This window comes from Tursiops truncatus, chromosome 14 (assembly GCF_011762595.2).
Source record: "Tursiops truncatus isolate mTurTru1 chromosome 14, mTurTru1.mat.Y, whole genome shotgun sequence".
In the NCBI taxonomy this organism is placed as follows: Eukaryota; Metazoa; Chordata; class Mammalia; order Artiodactyla; family Delphinidae; genus Tursiops; species Tursiops truncatus.
The window spans coordinates 62,907,262-62,927,314 of record NC_047047.1 but is presented as its reverse complement, the minus strand read 5'-3'; the positions used below and the strand labels follow the sequence as shown (position 1 = coordinate 62,927,314).

Below are 20,053 nucleotides of genomic sequence, written 5' to 3'. Positions count from 1 at the left end.
TATTTAACAGCTTTACTGAGATGGTAAATAATTCGCATGCCATCTAGTTCATCCATTTAAAGTGTACAATATAATGATTTTTAAAATTATTTTCAGAATTGTGCAACCATCCCCACAGTCAATTTTAGAACATTTTTATTACCATAAAAAGAAATGCCCTGTACCTGTTAGCAGTCACTCCTCATTTCTCTCAAACACCTTCCACGTCTACCCCCCATCCCCACCCCTAGGCAACCACTAATGGACATTCTGTCTCTGTAGATTTGTCTATTCTGAATATTTCATATCAGTGGAATCATACAATGCGTGGTCTTTTTGACTGCCTTTCTTCACTTAGATTAATGTTTTCACAATTCATCCATTCTCTATTCAAAAATTTGAGAAACTGCCAGACTGTTTTCTAAAGCACCATTTTACATCCCCACCAGCAATGTGTGAGGGCTCTAATTTCTCAACATCTTTGGCAACACTTGTCTTTGATTATTGTCTGTCTTTTTGATTACAGTCATCCTAGTAGGTGGTATCTTGTTGTGGTTTCGATTTGCATTTCCTTGATGGCTGATGATGTTGAGCATCTTTTTATGTGCTTTTTGGCCATTTGTGTATCATCTTTGGAGAAATGTTTATTGATATCCTTTACCTATTTGGGTTATTGGTCTTTTTACTGTTGAGTTGTAAGAATTCTTTATATATCCTAGATACAAATCTGATATCAAATATATGATTTGCAAATATTTTCTCCTATTCTGCAAGTTGTTTTTCACTTTCTTGATAGTGTCTTTTGAGGTACAAAAGTTTTTAATTTTGATGAGGTCCAGCCTGTCTGTTTTTTCTGTTGTTGCTTGTGGTTTTGGTGTCATATTTAAGAATCTGTTGCCAAATCTAAGATCATGAAGATTACCTTATCTTTTCTTCTAAGAGTTTCATTGGTTTAGCTCTTATGTTTATGTCAAATCTGCTGTTAAACATATTCATTAAACTTGTTATACTATGTGTGGTGGTGGATATTCACTAAACTTATTGTGGTAATCAATATATCCCACCGATATATACACATATATCAAATCATTATGTAGTACACCTAAAAGTAATACAGTGCTATATATCAGTTACATCTCAATTAAAAAAAAAACTAAACATCATTTCAGACAATGTATTTTTTTTTTTTAGTTCAAGAATTTTTATTTGGTTCTTCTATAGTTTTCATGTTTCTACTGAGATTCCCCAGTTGTTACCTTATCGTGTTCTCTTCAAATCTTTTTTTATATTTATAACAACTGCTTTGAAATTTTTGTATGCTTATTCCAACATCTCTTTAATTTCTGTGTCTATTTCTATTTACTGATTTTTTATTTGGTTATGGATGAATTTTCCTGCTTGTTTGCCTGTCTACCAATTTTTAAAAATTATATCCTACACTTGTGGATGCTATGTTGTTGAGTTTCTGGGTTTTGTTGTCTTCCCCTTGAGGAAGGTAGAGTTTTATTTTGGCATTTGGTTAATTTACCTGTGAATCAGCTTGATTTTAAGCTTAAGGTGGGTCTGGAGTTGTCCGTATTCCAGAGTTGCTGTCAACCTTCTCTTGAGGTATAACCTTTTGGGGGCTGAACTTAATCCCACAGGTGATCAGTAAGAATTCTCCTCTCTGGTTGGTTGGAACTTGAATAACTCCCAGAACCGTGTGACCTCTAGAATCTCCATTCAGCTCGCAGCTGTCTGGTAGTTGTTCCCTGCCTGGCCTTAAGAAGTTTTGCCCTGCACAAGTATAGCTTAGTATTCAGACAAGGACTCAAGGAGATGCTTATTGAGATTTCTGGAGCTTATTGTCTGCACAGATCTCTCTTCCCTGTTATTTTGTCTTGCAAATTCAGCCACCTTTTCAGCCCTGAACTCTGAACTCTTTTCCCGCTCTTAGTAAGACTTGCTGTGCTTTGTTTGGTTCCTACCTTTCTGTGCTGCAGCCCTCAAAGTGCCTCTAGATAGAAGTGTAGGTTGATTGTTGAGACAACTCAACTGTCCTTCTCTCAGGGATCATAGTCCTGTGTAACCCTTTGTCCAACTTCTCAAAAACAGTTGTTTCCTAAATTTCGTCCAGTTTGTAACTTTTTATGGTGATAAGGCTAGTCTGGTACTAACAGTGCTCTGTCTGTAAGGAGAGGTCCATTGCCAATTAATTTTTATATCATAGGTATGGAACTTGAGAACTATATACTTTATGTTTTATAAAACGTGGAACAAAGAGGAACAAGCATAATTTATATCATTCTTGTTAGAATCAACATTTATATAGAGGCTTTAATTTATTTTTGTCATTGCATAGAGGAATAGGTAGAGAAGTATGTTTGATTGATGAAATACTTAGGCTTAACACTGGAGAACACATATTCCTTTACTCTTCCATCTGATGAAGGATGATGGTAAAATAGCAAAGCCTTTTATGATAGGAAAAACAATATTTTGCATTACTTTAGATTTGTAGTTAATCTATATATTGTGTAAATTATGTTGTAAATTGTCCAACTGTTTTGTAAATATAAATTTGGAAATAAAATCTTAGCAAACTTCCAAATTAGTGCTATAATAGTTATATCATTTTGTTGACCTAAAAAATTATTTATTTATTTATTTATGGCTGCGTTGGGTCTTCGTTGCTGCACGTGGGCTTTCTCTAGTTGTGGCGAGCGGGGGTTACTCTTCATTGTGGTGCACGCACTTCTCATTGTGGTGGCTTCTCTTATTGTGGAGCACAGGCTCTAGACGCTTGGGCTTCAGTAGCTGTGGCACGTGGGCTCAGTAGTTGTGGCTCGCGGGCTCTAGAGCACAAGCTCAGTTTGTGGCACATGGGCTTAGTTGCTCTGCAGCATGTGGGATCTTCCCGGACCAGGGCTTGAACCCATGTCCCCTGCATTGGTAGGCAGATTCCTAACCACTGTGCTACCAGGTAAGCCCTTGTTGACTATTTTTGTTCTAAATTATAGGTGTTAAGTTTAATTTATTTAATTTTCTTATACATTTTTAAACATACCTTATTGAAAATTAACATTGTAAAGAGTACATCTTGAGCTAGGAAAATATGTTATATTTTTTGGTTGCAGCAATTATACCTAAATGAGAATAGTCTGTAACTGTTGTCTATCATTTCAGAACGCTGAAGCTTGGAACAATTTATCAACTTCTTATATCCGATTAAAACAAAAGTAAGTGCATCAAAATAGATGAAGAACTTTGCTTCCAAAATAAATGAATGAGATTTTCTTCAACTGAACACTGAAATATTGTGCCTTACTCTTTGTCTTTTTCCCCTTGCCTACCCATATCTTTGAGTTAGAATGACTTAATATCGCCATTTGCATTCCAGGTGTAGTTTATTTCTTGAAAACATTTAGTATGTAATAAAATAAGAAATATATATATTTTTTTTTAAGAAATATTTTTTGACCTCTTTATTTGATACTGAAGTTTTGTATCCTAAATTTCATTGCATGGTAAAAGCAAGCGTGCCTTTAGTCAGTCAGCTCAACTGATAGATTCTTAATGATTGCTTGCTGTGTACTGGACATTATTGAGACATATAAGTATGAACCAATGTCTTCAGGGAGTGTGGGTTTAAAAAATAAAATATTATGCCATATTATTTTAAAAATTGATTAATAATATAAGTTGTATGTGGTAAATCTCAAGTGAGAAGTACAAAGAGGGCTATAATAATGGTAGGTGATATTTGTAGAACAGTTATATTCTCTGCCACTCATGTAGTCCTGTGAGGACCTCAGAGGAGAGAAGGTGTGTGATGCTGGTTCAGAAATGCTTCTGAGAGAATGTTGGATTCAAGCTAAAATTTGAAGAATTGGTAGAGGGGAGAGAGGGAAGCCTTTCAGGATTTGGAAATAAATGGTCATTAATTTGTGTACCTAGCATTCTGAATCCATGTGACCAAATGCAGAGTGACAGGCATGAATGCCACACTTTAGGATATAGGAAGTAAAATAGTCCAGCTCAAGACTAGTGAGATCTATAGTGGGACATGAGGTTGGAAAGGTCACTTGGGGTCAAATGGCAGCGTGTTCTGATTATCTGACTGACTAGTTGAGACTATCCTGTTGGCAGTAGGAAGCCAGAGATTTCAGTGGGGTGATTTCATGAAGAAAGGAGTTTTTTAGGAAGATTTATCTGGTGACAGTGTGTGAGACAGAATAGAGTGGGAACTGGGGACAGGGAAACCAGTTAGGAGACAGCTGTGGTAACAGTCCAGGCAGGCGATAACTAGACTGGAAAAAGAAGGGGCAGATGCCAGTTTATAAAGAGAACAACCAACTGGGCTTACTGACTGGCTATAGAAAGCAAAGGAAAGGGAAGAGGCAAGGATGGCTGTTGCCCCAGTTTTAAATAAATGAATTAAAGGGTAGATATATTTCCATTTTTATTTCGCCTTATTTTCAAATTTAATTTTTCTTCGTGGATTCACAAGTATTTCTGAAGATACCATTAAATCCACATTACGTCGAGATCATGAAATGCTTCCGCTGCTCTTGAATGACGATCTACATAAGTAAAGTACTGTTTGTTCTGCTGCTCCCTTTGGAAAGTAATATTATGTTCTTGATTGCAACTGTTTGTGTTAAAACTCACCAGAGACCCTTTTGGTTTAGTTAAAGCAGGGGCAGGGGAAGTCCCTGTCATAGTTGTAGAATGATCTCAGTGGGTTTTTTTAGTAATACTGATAATTTTGTATGTAGTGAGGCTCTTGATACTCTGTGTTGTCCTCCAGCCCATTAATCCTAAGAATTCTAATTGCTTTCTCTCTTAGTGGTTCTTGCACATTGTTCCTCACCTTCTTTTTGACACTTTTTTGTCTTCCTGCAGCTCCATGAATAGGTTTTTGTGTCAAAGTGGGGTTGTAAGGTCAGAGGTAAATCACTCCTTTATTCTTGCCTCTTTACTCTTTGCTTACTTTGCTGCTGCTGCTCCAGAGAGAGCTCAGTTTTGACTCAGGAGATTGTTACTTCAAGGGCAAATTATTAATGCTCCTCTCAAAAGAATCCTACCCCTGCCTTAAAGTGACCCTTTAAACTATCTCATCTCTCCCTCTGCTGTCACCAGGTTCTTCACTAAAGTGCTCTTTCCCCCATTTCATCTGATTCCCCTAGGCATCATGTCCCTACCAGTCCCGTGGGAAATTTTTCCATCTTCCTATATAACTGTCATAGTGCAGTATCACTACCATTGTGGGTTTGATAAATGAATCCAGAATTGAAGCTCCTTAGAAGGAAGTCATACCTCCAAAAAAAGGATTTCATTGCAAAAATTTTGAAGCCAAAAAATTGTGATTGGAGGATAGGAGGACATACAAAAAGGATAATCCTCCTGGTGTGGACTGCTGCTTGTTGAGTTCTTTTCCAGTAGGACAACTTCACCCCCACCCCCTATGTAGATGGGAGACCTGCAGAATCTCAGTCCACTGCCTTTGAAGGCAGTTGCTATCACATATGAGGTGGGCATAGGGAGTAGAGTAGAGAAAGAAAAAAGAATCACATAGAAACAATTTATGGCTGAATTTGAAGAAGTATTAGAGCAAGGGCACTTACATTTTTAACTGTAAAGGAGGGTGGGTCAAGGGATAAATGAATCAGTGCCATGACAACTTTCGGTAAATTGTTTAATATAGGGTATAAGAAACTAAACTGTGGTGAATTGTGGTTATGAAAAGACTAAAAGGACTTAATTGTAAAGAAATTTTGATTAGTACTATAGGTATATTAGAGAATGAGTAAATGATTTGTGTGTTCAGTGACTAGCAGGGAAGGTTACTAAAAAGAATTTACACTTCTTTTTAAGTGCTTTAGGGGATGACTCTTAGAACAAGGGCCTGAGTCAGCCAGAAGACCCCCCACCATCCTCTCTAAAATTTGCGTTGAAGTCAGCAAAGAGGAGGGGTCTTGGTGAAACCCTGTGAGGCTCAGCAGGGAAAGGGAGGTGGACCTTGTAGTCTTAAGTTAGCAAATTCAAAGTGGCTCTTGGAGAGGGAGATTTGATAGCATACCTTTGAAAGAGGTTACTATAGTTGTCCAGTAAAGCATTTATGATCTATAAGGGAGCCAGTAAAGTATTAAGAATCTTTTTGAGAGCTGAGATGTTTAACTTTTAGAATAGGTGACATGAAGTTCTGTTGATTTCCTTGTCAATATCAAGTTTTTAATAGTGTTTTTCTATTTTTTGAAGTAGCTGGGATAAGGCAAGGATTCTGTAAAACCACCTAGCCTGGTTTTAATTTTTATTGATTTATTTGGCTTTCTATTTTTTAGCTCATTTTGCATAATTTGTTCATAATGTTCTCTTATGAGTTTTTTAAAAATTACTAATTTTATATATACCATTTTTCTAAATTCTAAATGGAATTTAGTTAGACATTTGTCTGTTTCATTAGTCTTTTTCAAAAAGTCAACTTTTGGTTTTGTTGATCATTTATATTCTTTATATTTTATTTCATATTTTCTTCTTCCTTAGAATTTCTTTTCTTCTTTCTTAGAATTATTTGGTGTTCTTTTACAAAATTAAGTTGGATGTTTTAGCTCATTTATTCCCCATCTTTCATAATTATAATCAATACATATAAAAATATAAATTTCTCTCTAAATACTGCTTTACATATATCTTGCAGATGGTGGTATATAATGCTTTCATTAAATTCTAAATATTTTGTACTTTCTAATATGAATCTCTCCACGCCCTCCCCCCACTGTAGGTTCCTTTTTTTTAGGAGTGCATTTTTAAGTTTGCAGGCATATATTTTTTTAACTGTCTCTTTACTGTTGATTTCTTATTTAATTGCAGAGAATATGTCTATATACTTGTAGTTTTACTTTTTTTTTTAAACACAACTCATAATTGTTTTTGGTCTCAATAATTATTTAAATTTACTGACATACTTCATTTTCTCTTCTCACCATTGATCATTTCTTATATCCCTTTACTTCTCTTTGAAGTCCCTTTTATTTTTGCAAGAGGAGATGCTTTAATAGTTCTTTTAAGTTAGGGTCAGTAGGTGGTAAACTTCCTTAGTCTTTGTACATGTAAAATTTTTTATTTTGCATTTATTCTTGAGTGGTAAGTTTAGTTGATTATAAAATTTTAGGCTGACAGTTATTTTTACTTTGCACTTTAAATTATTTTATTGCCTTCTACCATCTTCTGCTGCTAATGAAATATCTGCTGTCCTCTAACTGTCATTCTTTTATAGGTTTTAGGATTATCTTCATGTTCTGCAGTTTCACACAAAGTGTCTAGGTGTTGGTTTACCTTTATTTATTGGCCAACCCAATATAATGCTCAGTACACAAAATATACTTTTGATCATAGAATTTAGATCTTTGTTCAGTTCTGGAAAATGCTCAGCTATTACCTTGTCAAATGTAGTGTCTTGCCATTTTCTGCATTTATTTACTCTGGAATGTCTATCGAATATATGCTTAAATCTTACCTCTCATTCTTTCCTCTGTCTCTTTATTACTCTTTTATTTTTTAATCTGAATTCCTCACTGTTATCTTTCAATTCATCAGTACTCTTTTTGACTGTGTGTAATCTAGTTTTTGTCACATGTTGAGGTTTTTTGGTTTGTTTGTTTGTTTTTGTTTTGTTTTGTTTTTTGCGGGGTACGCGGGCCTCTCACTGTTGTGGCCTCTCCCGTTGTGGAGCACAGGCTCCGGACACGCAGGCTCAGTGGCCATGGCTCGTGGGCCTAGCCGCTCCACAGCATGTGGGATCTTCCCGGACTGGGGCACGAACCCGTGTCCTCTGCATCAGCAGGCAGACTCTCAACCACTGCACCACCAGGGAAGCCTGGTTTGTTTGTTTTAATGTCTCTTGCAATTTCAAAATTTCTACTTGGTTTTTATATATGTCTCCCTATTCTTGTTTCATTTCTACTTGTTTTTGTTTGCCATTTCCTGTTAGGGAAATTTGAGGTGGTTTCGGGTTGTTTGAACCTCTAATACTGTTTATTAACATGAATGATTAAGGACTGACAGAAAGTCCACATTAGTATTTTATACATTTAGCTATAGTTTATTTAGCTATGGTTATTCATTATTGTTTTTTTTTTGTTTTGTTTTTTTAACTTGACCTTCAATAGAGTGAAAGCTTTTAGAACTTTACAAGAAGCCCTCAAGTGCAACTATGAACATTGGCAGATCTGGGAAAACTATATTCTCACTAGCACTGACATTGGGGAATTTTCAGAAGCCATTAATGCTTATCATCGGCTCTTGGACTTAAGAGACAAATACAAAGATACTCAGGTAGGATATTCATATTTTGTTATTTCAGTTTGTGTTTGGTATTAATACTTCATTACATAATGTAAATTGTTTCCTTGACTCTACATAGGAAAATTTTGTTAAACACAAGTAATATATAAAAGAGGGCTTTTTTGTATAGTTGAATATTCTTAGTTACATATTAATTCTGGCATTCCAATGTCAAATATGTTTGTGTAATCATAGACTGAATATTACTGTGACTCAGTATGAAAATCTGATACGTGGTTTACATATGTAGAGTCAGCTTGCAGAAACTTAATAGAGTGATGCTTGTGTTATTTATAACTTTGGTTATCTCAGTGCAGTAGCTGGATTAACTCCCATACTCATTTATCCACTCGTTGAACAGTCATTTACTGCATACTTTCAGATTGTTTGAACAATATAGAAATGAAGACTACCATTTTCTTTGCACTGTTTAATGAGATGGTCTTCATTGGGATGAAGTCAGGACTGGTTGATTCTTAACAGTACAAAAAATACTATATCCTTTCAGAAACTATGGGAGACTTGAAGCCCCTATGTTTGACATCCAATAGTATTAAATATATAAGACCTTGTGGGTTTTATTGTGGGTGAAGAGAATGTTTAAAGATAGGGTGTATAGGAGCTTATAGGTTACAAAGTCCAGGGGCTTGAAAATTTAATACTTTATTTGCAATAATCAACATATATATTATTTAAAGTGATGAATTTGGAATTATGAAAAAACAAATAACATGTAATATATGATAATACCTCACTACTCTTATGGCTTATTATAGATATACTCCAGCTGTTCCAAAATTTACCTTGTCTGGTTTCTGGTTTCGTAGCCCCAGCCCTCAACCTGTTTGCATGTTCTTGCAAATCCAGCTATATAATTCACTAAATTGCTTTAAAGCTCAGGTTCTGGGCAGTTCACTTAAAGATCTGTGGCTTCAAGTAGAACCATATGCCTACTTACAGGAGCATTGTTGACCCCTTCAATTACTTTTCTTTTCCTTGTTTTTTTTTTTTCCCCCTTTTTAACTGTTGTACATTAACCATCCATTATAGAAAGAAGGGACTTGAATTTTATAGAGTGAAGATCACTTAAAACGTGCATGGAAGCATAGCAGAGTTTTACATCCTAGAGAGGATAGGAACCCTAGCCAATCTGTTTGCACAGTCCTCTGGCCATCTAGTACTTGTCCTGTTCACCATTGTGATGGCTCTTTCTCTTCCGCACTTAGTGCCTTGGCAAAGGGCACTGATGAGGCTCTGAACAGATCTCGGTGTGTTGCTGAACCACTGAGGATGGTGCAGAGATTGCAAAGTGCTTGTCTCTTGTTTATCTCAACTGTAATTTTTTAAAAGACCTTTCTTTACTAAGAAAGCCTTGTGAAGCCTGTTCTAAAATCTCAGGGAGAATGTAAATAATTTGCATTGGTAGTATATTCCATTTTACACTTGAAATAAATTCTTTTTTTTTTTCCTTTCACAAAGCTTGTTCTGAATGCATAGAGATGTATTTTGAGAAAAGGAAAAAAAGTTTTAAGAAAAACCCCAAAACTTCTCCCAGCATAAATTAAGATGCTTTCATTTAATTTTTATCTTAAATAGAGTTTCCAAACATATTTTAGTGATCATATTCACAGTTTTAAACTCCTTCCGGCAAATCTAATCATAAGAATTTTCACCCATAGCAAAACGGTGTTCTAATTCCCATTGAAAATTTTCTAATCCTCTACCTGTTTTAGCAGAGTATTTAACTTATATCATTTTTAACTTAAGTGAAAATTGAGTCGTTTCCTACCTAGAGAAAATTATTAGGATTTAGTTTAAATTCATGGCCAGCTAATATGTTGATTTCTTTTTTCCTGTAATTCTTTTGTTCCTCAAATTCAGAATATGAACCAAACCTCCTTTCATACAATAGTATTTCATCTGAGCACTAATATTTTGATGAGTTTGAAATTAGTTTTTATAAAAGTTCAGTATTTTTAGAAACAATCAAGGGTGGCATCTGTATTCTTAAGACTTCTTCCCTCAGCATCCCTGTCACACACAGGAACACCAAGAATCATTCCTGTTAGACAAAATACTGCTTATAAACAGAGCACCTAGAAAAACATAAGGTGCTATAAAGATGTCAGATGGTATGGCTGTTAGCTTAATTTTTATATTTGGATTTGGGGAAATATTACTCAGAACGTAAGAACTAGATAACCAGTGACTTGCTCGGGTCAAATGATCATCTTTAGCACCTTATGATAGAGAACTTTCGGGTATTCAGATGGAGAAATAGCCACAGTGAAATAATTTGTCAGTTTATACTAGGCCCTGTTAATAGCTTTCTCCAGAAGTGTCACAGAATACTGATGGAGGTGTTTGCTCTCTGGCAGGTGTGGGTAGAATCACTCCAGAGTGGTTAAATCATCACTGAAGGAAGGTCTTGATGGCTGGTGTGGTCTCAGTCATATTTAGCTTCGTGGCATATTTGTGTCTGCCATCATGTTTTCTCACTGCTGGTCAGTGTGAACTGAGACAGTTGATAGATTGTCTGGAATATTTTTATCTTGGCTAAAATAATTTTACTGAATTTGACTCTGCAAGTTTGGTAACAGGTGTCTTTCAAAAAAACTCTGATATTCTTATGTTTCATACTACCTGACCTCATTCTATTTCAGTTTGCTTTAAAATTCTCTTTTTATCTATTCTTTTTCTACTTCTTTATAGATGTGATTACTGCCATTTTAATTTTTTTATTGTGTGTATGTAAATTCATATTCATTTTAATACAGACACATGATAAATTAACTATAAATTGTTTTTCTCACTATTTGTAATAGGAGAATGGGTGGATATACTGCCTTTATCATTTACTGCCTTTTGTCTCTATGTCCTAATTTTGACTAATGCATAGATTAGTATAACTCAAGAACACTGTTCTATAATAGATATTTATATTCATGTCTGGATTGTACACACTTTTATTAATCTATCATAAAACTAATTTTCATGTTTCTGTGTAATTAGTCCCTGTTTGATTTTCCAGTTTTCTACTATTGTTAATAGTGCCATGAATATCCTTATAGACAAATCCTTGTGTACATTCATGCTTCTTTCCTTGGGATAATTTCTAATGTTGATGTGTTCATTTTTTTTCTTTTTCCTTTTCTTTTTATCTTTTTCTGCTCTTCCCCCATCCCCCCTCCTCCTCCCCTTCCTCTTCTTCCTTCTTCTTAGATAACTTTCAGTCATTTTGGGAAAAATTTAAGTATTGCATTATTGCACCCCATTTGCTGTTTATAAATGGAAGAGGAAGGAAAGGGGATTAACATACATCCAGTGCTTACTATGTTCTTGGCACTTAACATGGATTATCTTTTATAGGGCATACAGTATTTGAGGTGGGTACTAAATAGTCCTCATTTTACAATGTATGAATATGAGACCCAGAGAGGTTATATAACTTGACCAGTCATATATCTAGTAGGAACCAGAGATAAGAATCACATTTAGGCATGTCTGCTTTTTGTGTGAACCAAGCCTTGAAGTCTATGGGAAGATTTATATTAAAAAGCACATTTCCCCATCATATTAATGTGCATTTGAACTATATCTAACAAAGTTTTTTTTCTTCAAATTGGGGTATAATTTACATATAATAAAATGCACAGATCTTAAGTGTAAGTTTGATGTGTTTTGACCATTAAGTATTCTTATGTAACTACTTCCCAAAAAAGATATGGAACATTTTCATCACCAGAGAAAGTTCTATTATACCCCTGTCCAGTCAACTGAACCACCACCCTTTCCCCTCACCCAGGCAACTACTATCTGATTTCTGTCATCACAGTTCAGTTTTGCTTTCTCTTGAATGTCATACAATATGTATTCTTTCCTATGTTGTTCTTTGTGTGGATTTCTATTTGGGGAAGGAGGGAGGTGGTGTTGATGGGCAGTGGGGCAGGTTGCCAACCAGATTGAAGTCCTGGAGCAAGTGGTGGCTGGGCTTACCTGAGAGAGAAGAGCAGAGGGAATGGATATATTGTATACAAATTCTGTCTCTGTGAAGTAGATACTATCCCCATTTTACTGCTGAAGTATCTGAGGCTCAGCAAGATGAACTAATAAAGTTGATCTTTCACAGCTAACGAGCAGTCAAGCCAGGACTTGAAGTCTGACCTATTTAACCTAAAACCTGTGCATGCCTTTTCCACACGTGAAGAAATTTTTTCTTTTTTTGGTGAAGGAGTGAAAAAGACAATGTTAAACTGCCTACGTCTCTCTGATAACTGAGGTGTGGGGAAGCCAAGGGTCAGGGTTATCAGACCAGGAAACAGAGCAGGTTCTTTAGAGAGCTCCAAGTGGAGGGGGGACTTGGCCAAGCCAGGGAGGAGGGAAATGGCCTCATTCCTGGCCTCCAGCCCTCCTGGAAGTGTTTGTAACTGGACCTGAGGCAATCCTATTCCTTCCTGCTTTGAAGACCTCCAGGATTCAAAGGGCCAACGCCTTGTGCTTTCAGCCAAGATTTTGGGGAGACTTGGCCAAGGACCTCAAGGTTAGTGTTGGGGAAGAGGATAGTTATACTTTTCTCTTTGTGGAGATTAGAATCGCTGCTCCTCCATGTGAGAAAACGTCAGCTCTCTTCAGGGGCTAGTGGTGGTCCCCCACAGTCACACTCTGCTTGATGCAGTCCATGGACCATGGTGGAAGTGAGAAATAGGCTGAGGAAAGAGAATGAAACAAAAGTGCTCTATCACTGAAGTGATTAGAGATGTGGGTTAGAGATTTAGACGTCATTACATGAAGTTGGTGGTGTGGCATTGGTTTAGTTAGGAAGTGAGGGGCTGCAGGGCTGTTTATACTGATTAAAATGAAATCCCTCTAAACATCCAGGCTCAAAAAATATACTTAGATTATTTTATGATACACAAAATGAATTCCAAATGGGCTAAATATATGCGAAATATTTTTTCATCTCCTAGAAAAATTAGCAGTACAAGTGGGTATTTACCATATTTCCTGAACTTTGAAGCAAGAAAAAAAAAACGTGAAGGAATTTTTATGACTTCATGGAAAAAATATGTGATGAAATATTTGTAACAAATAGAAAAGATAAAAAGCTAATAATATCCTTATTATATTAAGAGTTAACATCTGCTACAGGAATGAAATGGGACAGGAGAGAGGATTCAGAAACAGACTCAAGTATGAGAATTTAGTTCATGTTAAGGATGGCATTTTAAATCTGTGGGATAAAATAAAATATTCAATATGTATTGAAATAGTTGGCCAAGCATTTGGGACCCAAAATGAAGGCTCTGCTTCACTCCTTAAACCAAAATAAATTCAAATGGATAAGATATTTATTTATTCATTTATTTATTTATTTGGCCGTGCCACCTGGCATGCGGGATCTTTAGTTCCCCGACCAGGGATTGAACCTGTGCCCCCTGCAGTGGAAGCACAGAGCCTTAACCACTGGACCGCCAGGGAAGTCCCTGGATAAATATTTAAATTGAAATGGCTTGAGAAGCAGGATCATGTTGTAGGTAAGAGCATAGATTCTGGGGTTAGACAGCCTTTGCTTACTACCTCTGCCAATCACTAGCTATATGACCTGAGCAAATTACTGACCACTTTTGTTCTTCAGTTTCGTAAAACAGGGCTGATATTATTAGTACCTCACAAGACTGTTGTGAAGACTAAGTAAGTTAATATATGTAAAGGGCAGAGAATAGTGCCTGGCACATACGAGTGCTGTGAGTATAGCTGCCGTCAGCATCGTGATCGTATCGTCGCTATTATTGAAAAAGTAAAACCATAAAAGCACTAAAAAGAAAGTATGGTAAATATTTTTATAAGCTTGGGGGTGGAGAAAACATTTTTAATCATGACACAAAAGCCACACTCTGCTAAAGAAAAGATGGAGAGATTTGAATTGAAAACTTCTACACATGAGGAAAGGATGACTTCTGACCAGAGGGCTGGACGCCACTGTCCTGAGGAGGGACAGGCTGAGACATGACAGCCTTACTTAGTGCTTCCTGAACTGAAACTGGAAGAGGGTTAGTAGAAGCCAGTTAAGTGCCCTGGGAAGCGTTCCTCGTACTGTTCTCCACGTTGCCTTAGTCTTTCTACATAAGACTGCTGGATTCGTTACCTGGGGCTATTCTACCAAATTACTACATGCTTGGTGTCTTCAAACAACAGAAATTGATTCTCTTCAGTAATGGAGGCTAGAAGTCTGAAATCAAGGTGTTGGCGGGGCCATGCTCCCTCTAAAGGCTCAGTGAAGAATCTTTCCTTGCCTCTTTCAGCTTCTGGTTCCTGGCATTCCTTGGCTTGTGGCTGCATAATTCTAACCTGTGCCTCCCTCTTCACCTACTTCACCTCCTTCCCTCATGTCTCTGTTTGTCGGCTCCTTTTCTTAGAAGAATATTAGTCATTGGATTCAGGGCCCACACTAATCTAATATGACTTCAGCCTAACTAATTATTTCTACAAAGACCCTATTTCCAAACGAGATCACATTCTGAGGTTCTTTTTCAACATGAATTGTGGGGGGGGACACTATTCATCCCACCACAACTTTCATGCTCCTTTTTAGGGAGAAAGCGGTGGCTTTGAGAATAGTGAGGCTGGTAAAGGTAAGGGAGTGTGTCCAACACACACCTCATTGGTAGCTTTGGTAGAAGGAGAGGCGACATGCACAGAGGTGCCCCTGAGAGAAGGCCAGAGAGACCTCAGCTGATCACATGAAGGTCTTGCCTAAAACAATACCAGAGATTTGAACATCTGGAAGGGACAGAAGGGATAATAAGAATAGGGAAGGAGTTGATAGAAAACTAATAAAGCTTTTCAAAGAGATACACTTACTTAGTCGTATGCAGTATTGAGAGAGAAGACCAGAATCCCATGCCACGGTGGACAAATTAGAATTTCTAAGAAGGATCTATTTTTAGGCTTCAGAAGATTGTGAGATTACCTGAAATATCATGAAAAAAATTTGTGTATGTGGCTATGTACCTATTCTGGGTAGAGGGTTCAAAACTCTCAATTAGATCCCCAAGGGTGTCCAAAACCCCAAGAAAAAAACCACAGACGAAATAAAGAATATCTTTGGAGTAGAGTATTAGGACTAGTTTTCCAATAAAAAGGCAAGTGGACCTTCCCTTATAATCACCATGGGTTAAAGTTTACCTGTATAGCTGTGTTATATTACAAATGCATTTATCATTGCTCTTGTTTTTTGAAAGTTCTCAAGCTTTACAAACTGTGCACAAATAATTTATGTGCACTCCCCCCGCCCCCAGCCCAGCCCCCACCCCATTCCTCTGCTGCTCTTCAGGGCTGACTCTTTGGGAGAAGCATCTTGCTGCACAGTCTCCACTTCCCCTTTTCCTGTCCTCTTTGGAACCCACGCCCTCTAGGCTTACCTCCGCCAGCCTACTGAGCGTGCTGTTGTCAGGGTCTATATTGCCACATCCAGGGGACAGCTGTCAGCCCTCAGGTTTCTCAGCCTATCTGTTACACTTAACGCAGTTGATCTCTCTTCCTTCTTCAAATGCTTTCTTCGGCAGGCTTCCAGAATTTCACAACTCTTAAGCTACCAGATGCAGCTTCCTCGTCTCCTTTGCAGAATCATTCTCGCCTTTCCTTCCCTATGAGAGCAATTCCAGGCTCAGTCCTCACGCTATTTTTCTTCCCCACTTACACTGCTACCCAGGGGATCTCACCATTTCCTTGGTTTTTCCCGCTCATCTTCCTGAGGATATGTATTATGAAATCAAGTTTTCCTCCACATGTCCCTTTAATTCTTTGTCACATAGGCTGTTCAATTTGTTTCTTTCATTATGGTTGCACTTTTCAGATGTCTTACTTTTGTCCCTCTTGGCTCCTACTCCCCTGGGGATATTGGCTTCTTGACTGGTAATGCGTACTTGGTGAGAGGGTCTAAAGCAAGCCCAGGACCAACTGTGCGCCTCCTGGTGAGTTTGGGCCACAAGGGGAGCTCACCTTTTGGAAACACCTTGCCACTGCCTCCTCCCACCACCACCACCGCCAAGTGGCCTGGCTCCTCAGGAAACCTTTCTTATCTCTGCCAGGCACTGCTGTCTTCCAGTCCCATCTTCCTGAGTAGTCATCCAGCAGGTGGGGGGCTGGCCAGGCCTTCTGCCCCCAGGCGGTACCTGCCTGGTCCCTGGCTTGCACTGGGCTGGCACTGCTGTGTTTCAGTCTCTCCACGTTGATGGCAAGTGGTGTATAGAGTAGTGTGTGGAAGAAAAAAAAAAGCACAACTAAACAGCTTTTCTCAGCCCATCTGTGAACCTTGGTCCCTTGTACGTCTCCATCGTGGGCTGCTCTTCTCCACCAAACCAGGACCCAGCCAGTCTCTGTCTCTCCAGGGTTTCCCATGTGTTTGCTGTTACTTTCTCAGATTCATCAACTTTCTCTTTTTTTTAAGCAGTGTACAGAATTGGGGTTCAGAAAAAGAGGCTAGCAACGTCTTAGTGCATCAGCTTGTAGGCTATGTAATCTCCATATGAAGATGAACAATAAAACCGTTTTCACATTGGAAAATAATGGGTTCCGTACAAATTAAGAAAAAATTTAAATATCTTAAAAAGGAAATATACTTACTGAACAAACATTTGGAAAGAGATTTAAATTCACTAATAATAAAAGAGAAATTCAGAATAATAGCTGCGTATATTTTTAGTGGAACAAAACATCAAAGATTAAAACACCTACACACACACACACACACACACACACACACACACACACACACAGTGCTGGTAATATGCAGTGAAATGACACATGTTCATATACTACAGATGGACATCTAATTTGATTTAGCCCTTTTTGAAAGTATCCAGGTTATCTCTAGAGTCTTAAAATGTTTATTCCCTTGATTCCATAGTTCTGTTCCTGGAATTCTAACCTAAAGAAGCTTCAGTATGAAAAATATCTTTAGGCACAAAAATATGCAGTGAAGTGTTCTTTATAATGATAAGGACAATGGCAGTACATGGAAACAGCCTAACTGTCTAACTGCAGGGGAATTGTTAAATAGACTGTGCTCTTGTCAACCCAGTGGGAGGCTTTGAATCTATTAAAGTGATCTATCTAAAGAATATATGAAAACATCAAAAAATTCTATGACATAATGTTAAGTGAAAAAGGAAGATAAAACAGTTTACATAGTATTATATTTAAAAATTTACATACAGTAAAGAAATTAGAAATTAATGACAGTAGTGCTTGTGTTTGCGAATTTTATTTTCTCTTTTTATTTTTTATTAGCTCCAATGTCTTGGGGAAATTTTTAAGTTAAAAAAGAAAAAACTACAAAAACCTGTCTGGTTTGGGTTGATTCAAGATTTGGCAAAAAAATGATAATGAACTGATCAAAGTTATTGGCATACATATTTCATAAAAGAGCAAACTTTCCAATAAAAAGAACTTATTATTAGAAAGGAAGGAACAACAGAGGAGTAAGGAGCTGTGCTTTATCATTTAATACAGCAAATGCTTGAGAGCAAGAGCCAGGATGCGAGCTGCAGGTTCAAATCCACCTCTGCCTTCCCTAGGTGTGTGACCTTGGACAAGTTATTTACCTTCTCTGTGCTCCAGTTTCTTCATCTGCAGAATGCAAATAACAAGAGCACCTTCCCCCTAGGGTTGTTAGGAAGATTGTGTTCATAGAGCCCCCGGCTCATAGGAAGGTGTATATGTACGAATATTACCTGCTGTCATCATCGTCTTCTCTTCATCCTCATCAAAACTCAGGAGGCCAGTATCACTTGTGTTCAAGACCCAGCTCCACCATTCACTTGCGTTGTGCCCTTGAGAAGTTCATTTTGCCTCTCATGCTTCAATTTCTTTGTAAAGTGGAGATAATAAAGTCCCTGCTTCCTAGGGTTACAGTGAGAACTAAATGAAATCATGTTGGTCGCATACTTAGAATGGGGCTTAGCACATGGTGAGTGCTCAGAGCAGGGGTAGTGGGAGGTATTGAGGGCTGATACCATGGTGGTAGAGTTTGTTCTTCTTTAGCTCCATTTTAATCCAAGTAAGTATAGGGGCACATAATGAGTGGGCGACGATGAGGGCTTTGCTGTCCCATTTTGACAGAGTAAGGAAGTTGAGGGTCAGTGATGATTGTGATAGTTTATAGGTTTATATTGCTTTACAGTTTTTGAAGCTCTTTACCTGTATATTGACTCCTTGATACAACAGTTCTGTGATGTTGCAGACAGAAGACCTGTCCTCGTTACCGCTGTTTACCAACTTCCTAGCCATTCCCCCACATTCATGGTGGACTTCAGCAACCGACTATGTATATCTTCCTCCCCACTCTAGATCTACTGTTCTTGAACACTTGGTTTTAGGTAGATGGCACGTCCAATACTTTGGAGTTAAACTTCTTTGCTCTCATCTTATTTCATAGGAGCAACCCATCCAAGTGGCCATATCTTGGATCCTGTTTCCCCAAGAATCGTTTACCTCTAAATTCTTAAACTTTAGTACTCTACCCTTCAGCCTCTTATTACATACTTAATAATTTATAGTTTTAACTAGTTACTGATGGGTTCAGTAATCATATTTTTACCCAGTCCACAGTAGATAAAAACATTTACCTGTTTAAAAAAAAATCTTTTTCACCTTTGATGGTGCAAAGGACTATAATGCAGGTAAACTTTGTAGACTGCCCAGGAGAAAATCATAATCCTTGGTGATTCATTTTATCAGAGAAATCCTACTACAACACCCTTTGCTTTTTTTAAGTTAAAAATACCTGTTTACTAAAGAAGGGTTAAATATATGTTAAAAGTTACTATTTTGGTAGTCAGTCTGGCTAACAAGAGTGTGATTTTTCTCACCAGTTAGAGGGAAGGAAATGGTGATATTAACCACTAAATTATAACATTAATAGTTTTTAAAAAAATTTTATCACTCTAAACCCACTTTTGAAGATTACATATTAGCTCCATTTGTTACTGTATTTTAATAACTCTTATTTTTTCCCTTCAGTTTATGGGGCTTTCTTAATTGCAGGAAATACCTTTTTAATTAACTTTTATTAAAATAGAGTGAAAATATAGAAAAGTACACAGGTCATAAGTAAACATGAATTTTCACGAAGGGCACGCACTTGTGTAAACCACCCGGGGCCCCCCCGCCGCCCCACGCCCTTCCCCGAGTGTGAGTCTGAACATCACCAGCATCCCAAAGTCCTCACGGTCCCGTTATAGTCTTTGCCCCTCCCCCCTCCACCCACACACACCAAAGACATAATTTTAAAGTTTATAAATGAATATTCGTGTGTGCTGTCGTTTTTTGTTTCCTCTTTGCCAATCTTTGTATTTATTCTTTTTCTCTATTTTTAAATTTTTGTGTTATTAAAGTAACACATAACATATAGTTTTTACAAGTTAAGTCGTAGTATAAGGCTTATAACAAAATACAGCAATTTCCTGCTCCACCGCTCCCCCTCCTATTTTTTATTAACCAAATTTTAGGTATTATCAGTTGACTTCCTATTATAGTAAATAAGGACTTAATTCTTTTATATTAGCATTTCCACTGCTTCCCTTTCTTATTTTCCCAATATATTTATATTAAAATTTTTGGTTACATGAATATTTTCTATTAATATTATATGCCTATGCAAATTATATTCAAAATAGGTATTACAGGATACTATGATTGGGGGGTATTTTTTGCTTTTTGTTTTTTATGATGTTAATACTTGTCTTGG

At 37.2% G+C, this 20,053-nt stretch overlaps 1 protein-coding gene across 8 annotated transcripts in view; it reads left to right on the top strand.

Moving 5' to 3' along the window:
- The window catches only part of TTC27 (tetratricopeptide repeat domain 27), a 183,913-nt gene that overhangs the window by 150,386 nt on the left and 13,474 nt on the right, over window positions 1-20,053 (top strand). For 7 of the 8 annotated variants that reach the window (XR_012325753.1, XR_012325754.1, XM_033838751.2 and 4 more), the window contains 2 exons: window positions 3,145-3,197; window positions 8,130-8,295. Coding sequence is in view for 6 of the 8 variants with exons in the window: in XM_033838751.2 (XP_033694642.1) it covers window positions 3,145-3,197; window positions 8,130-8,295 (219 nt within the window). In the remaining 2 variants the exon portion in view is untranslated. Of the gene's footprint in view, window positions 1-3,144; window positions 3,198-8,129; window positions 8,296-11,526; window positions 11,666-20,053 lie in introns of those variants that run through there. The other variant, XM_019942900.3, reaches the window with a different exon arrangement.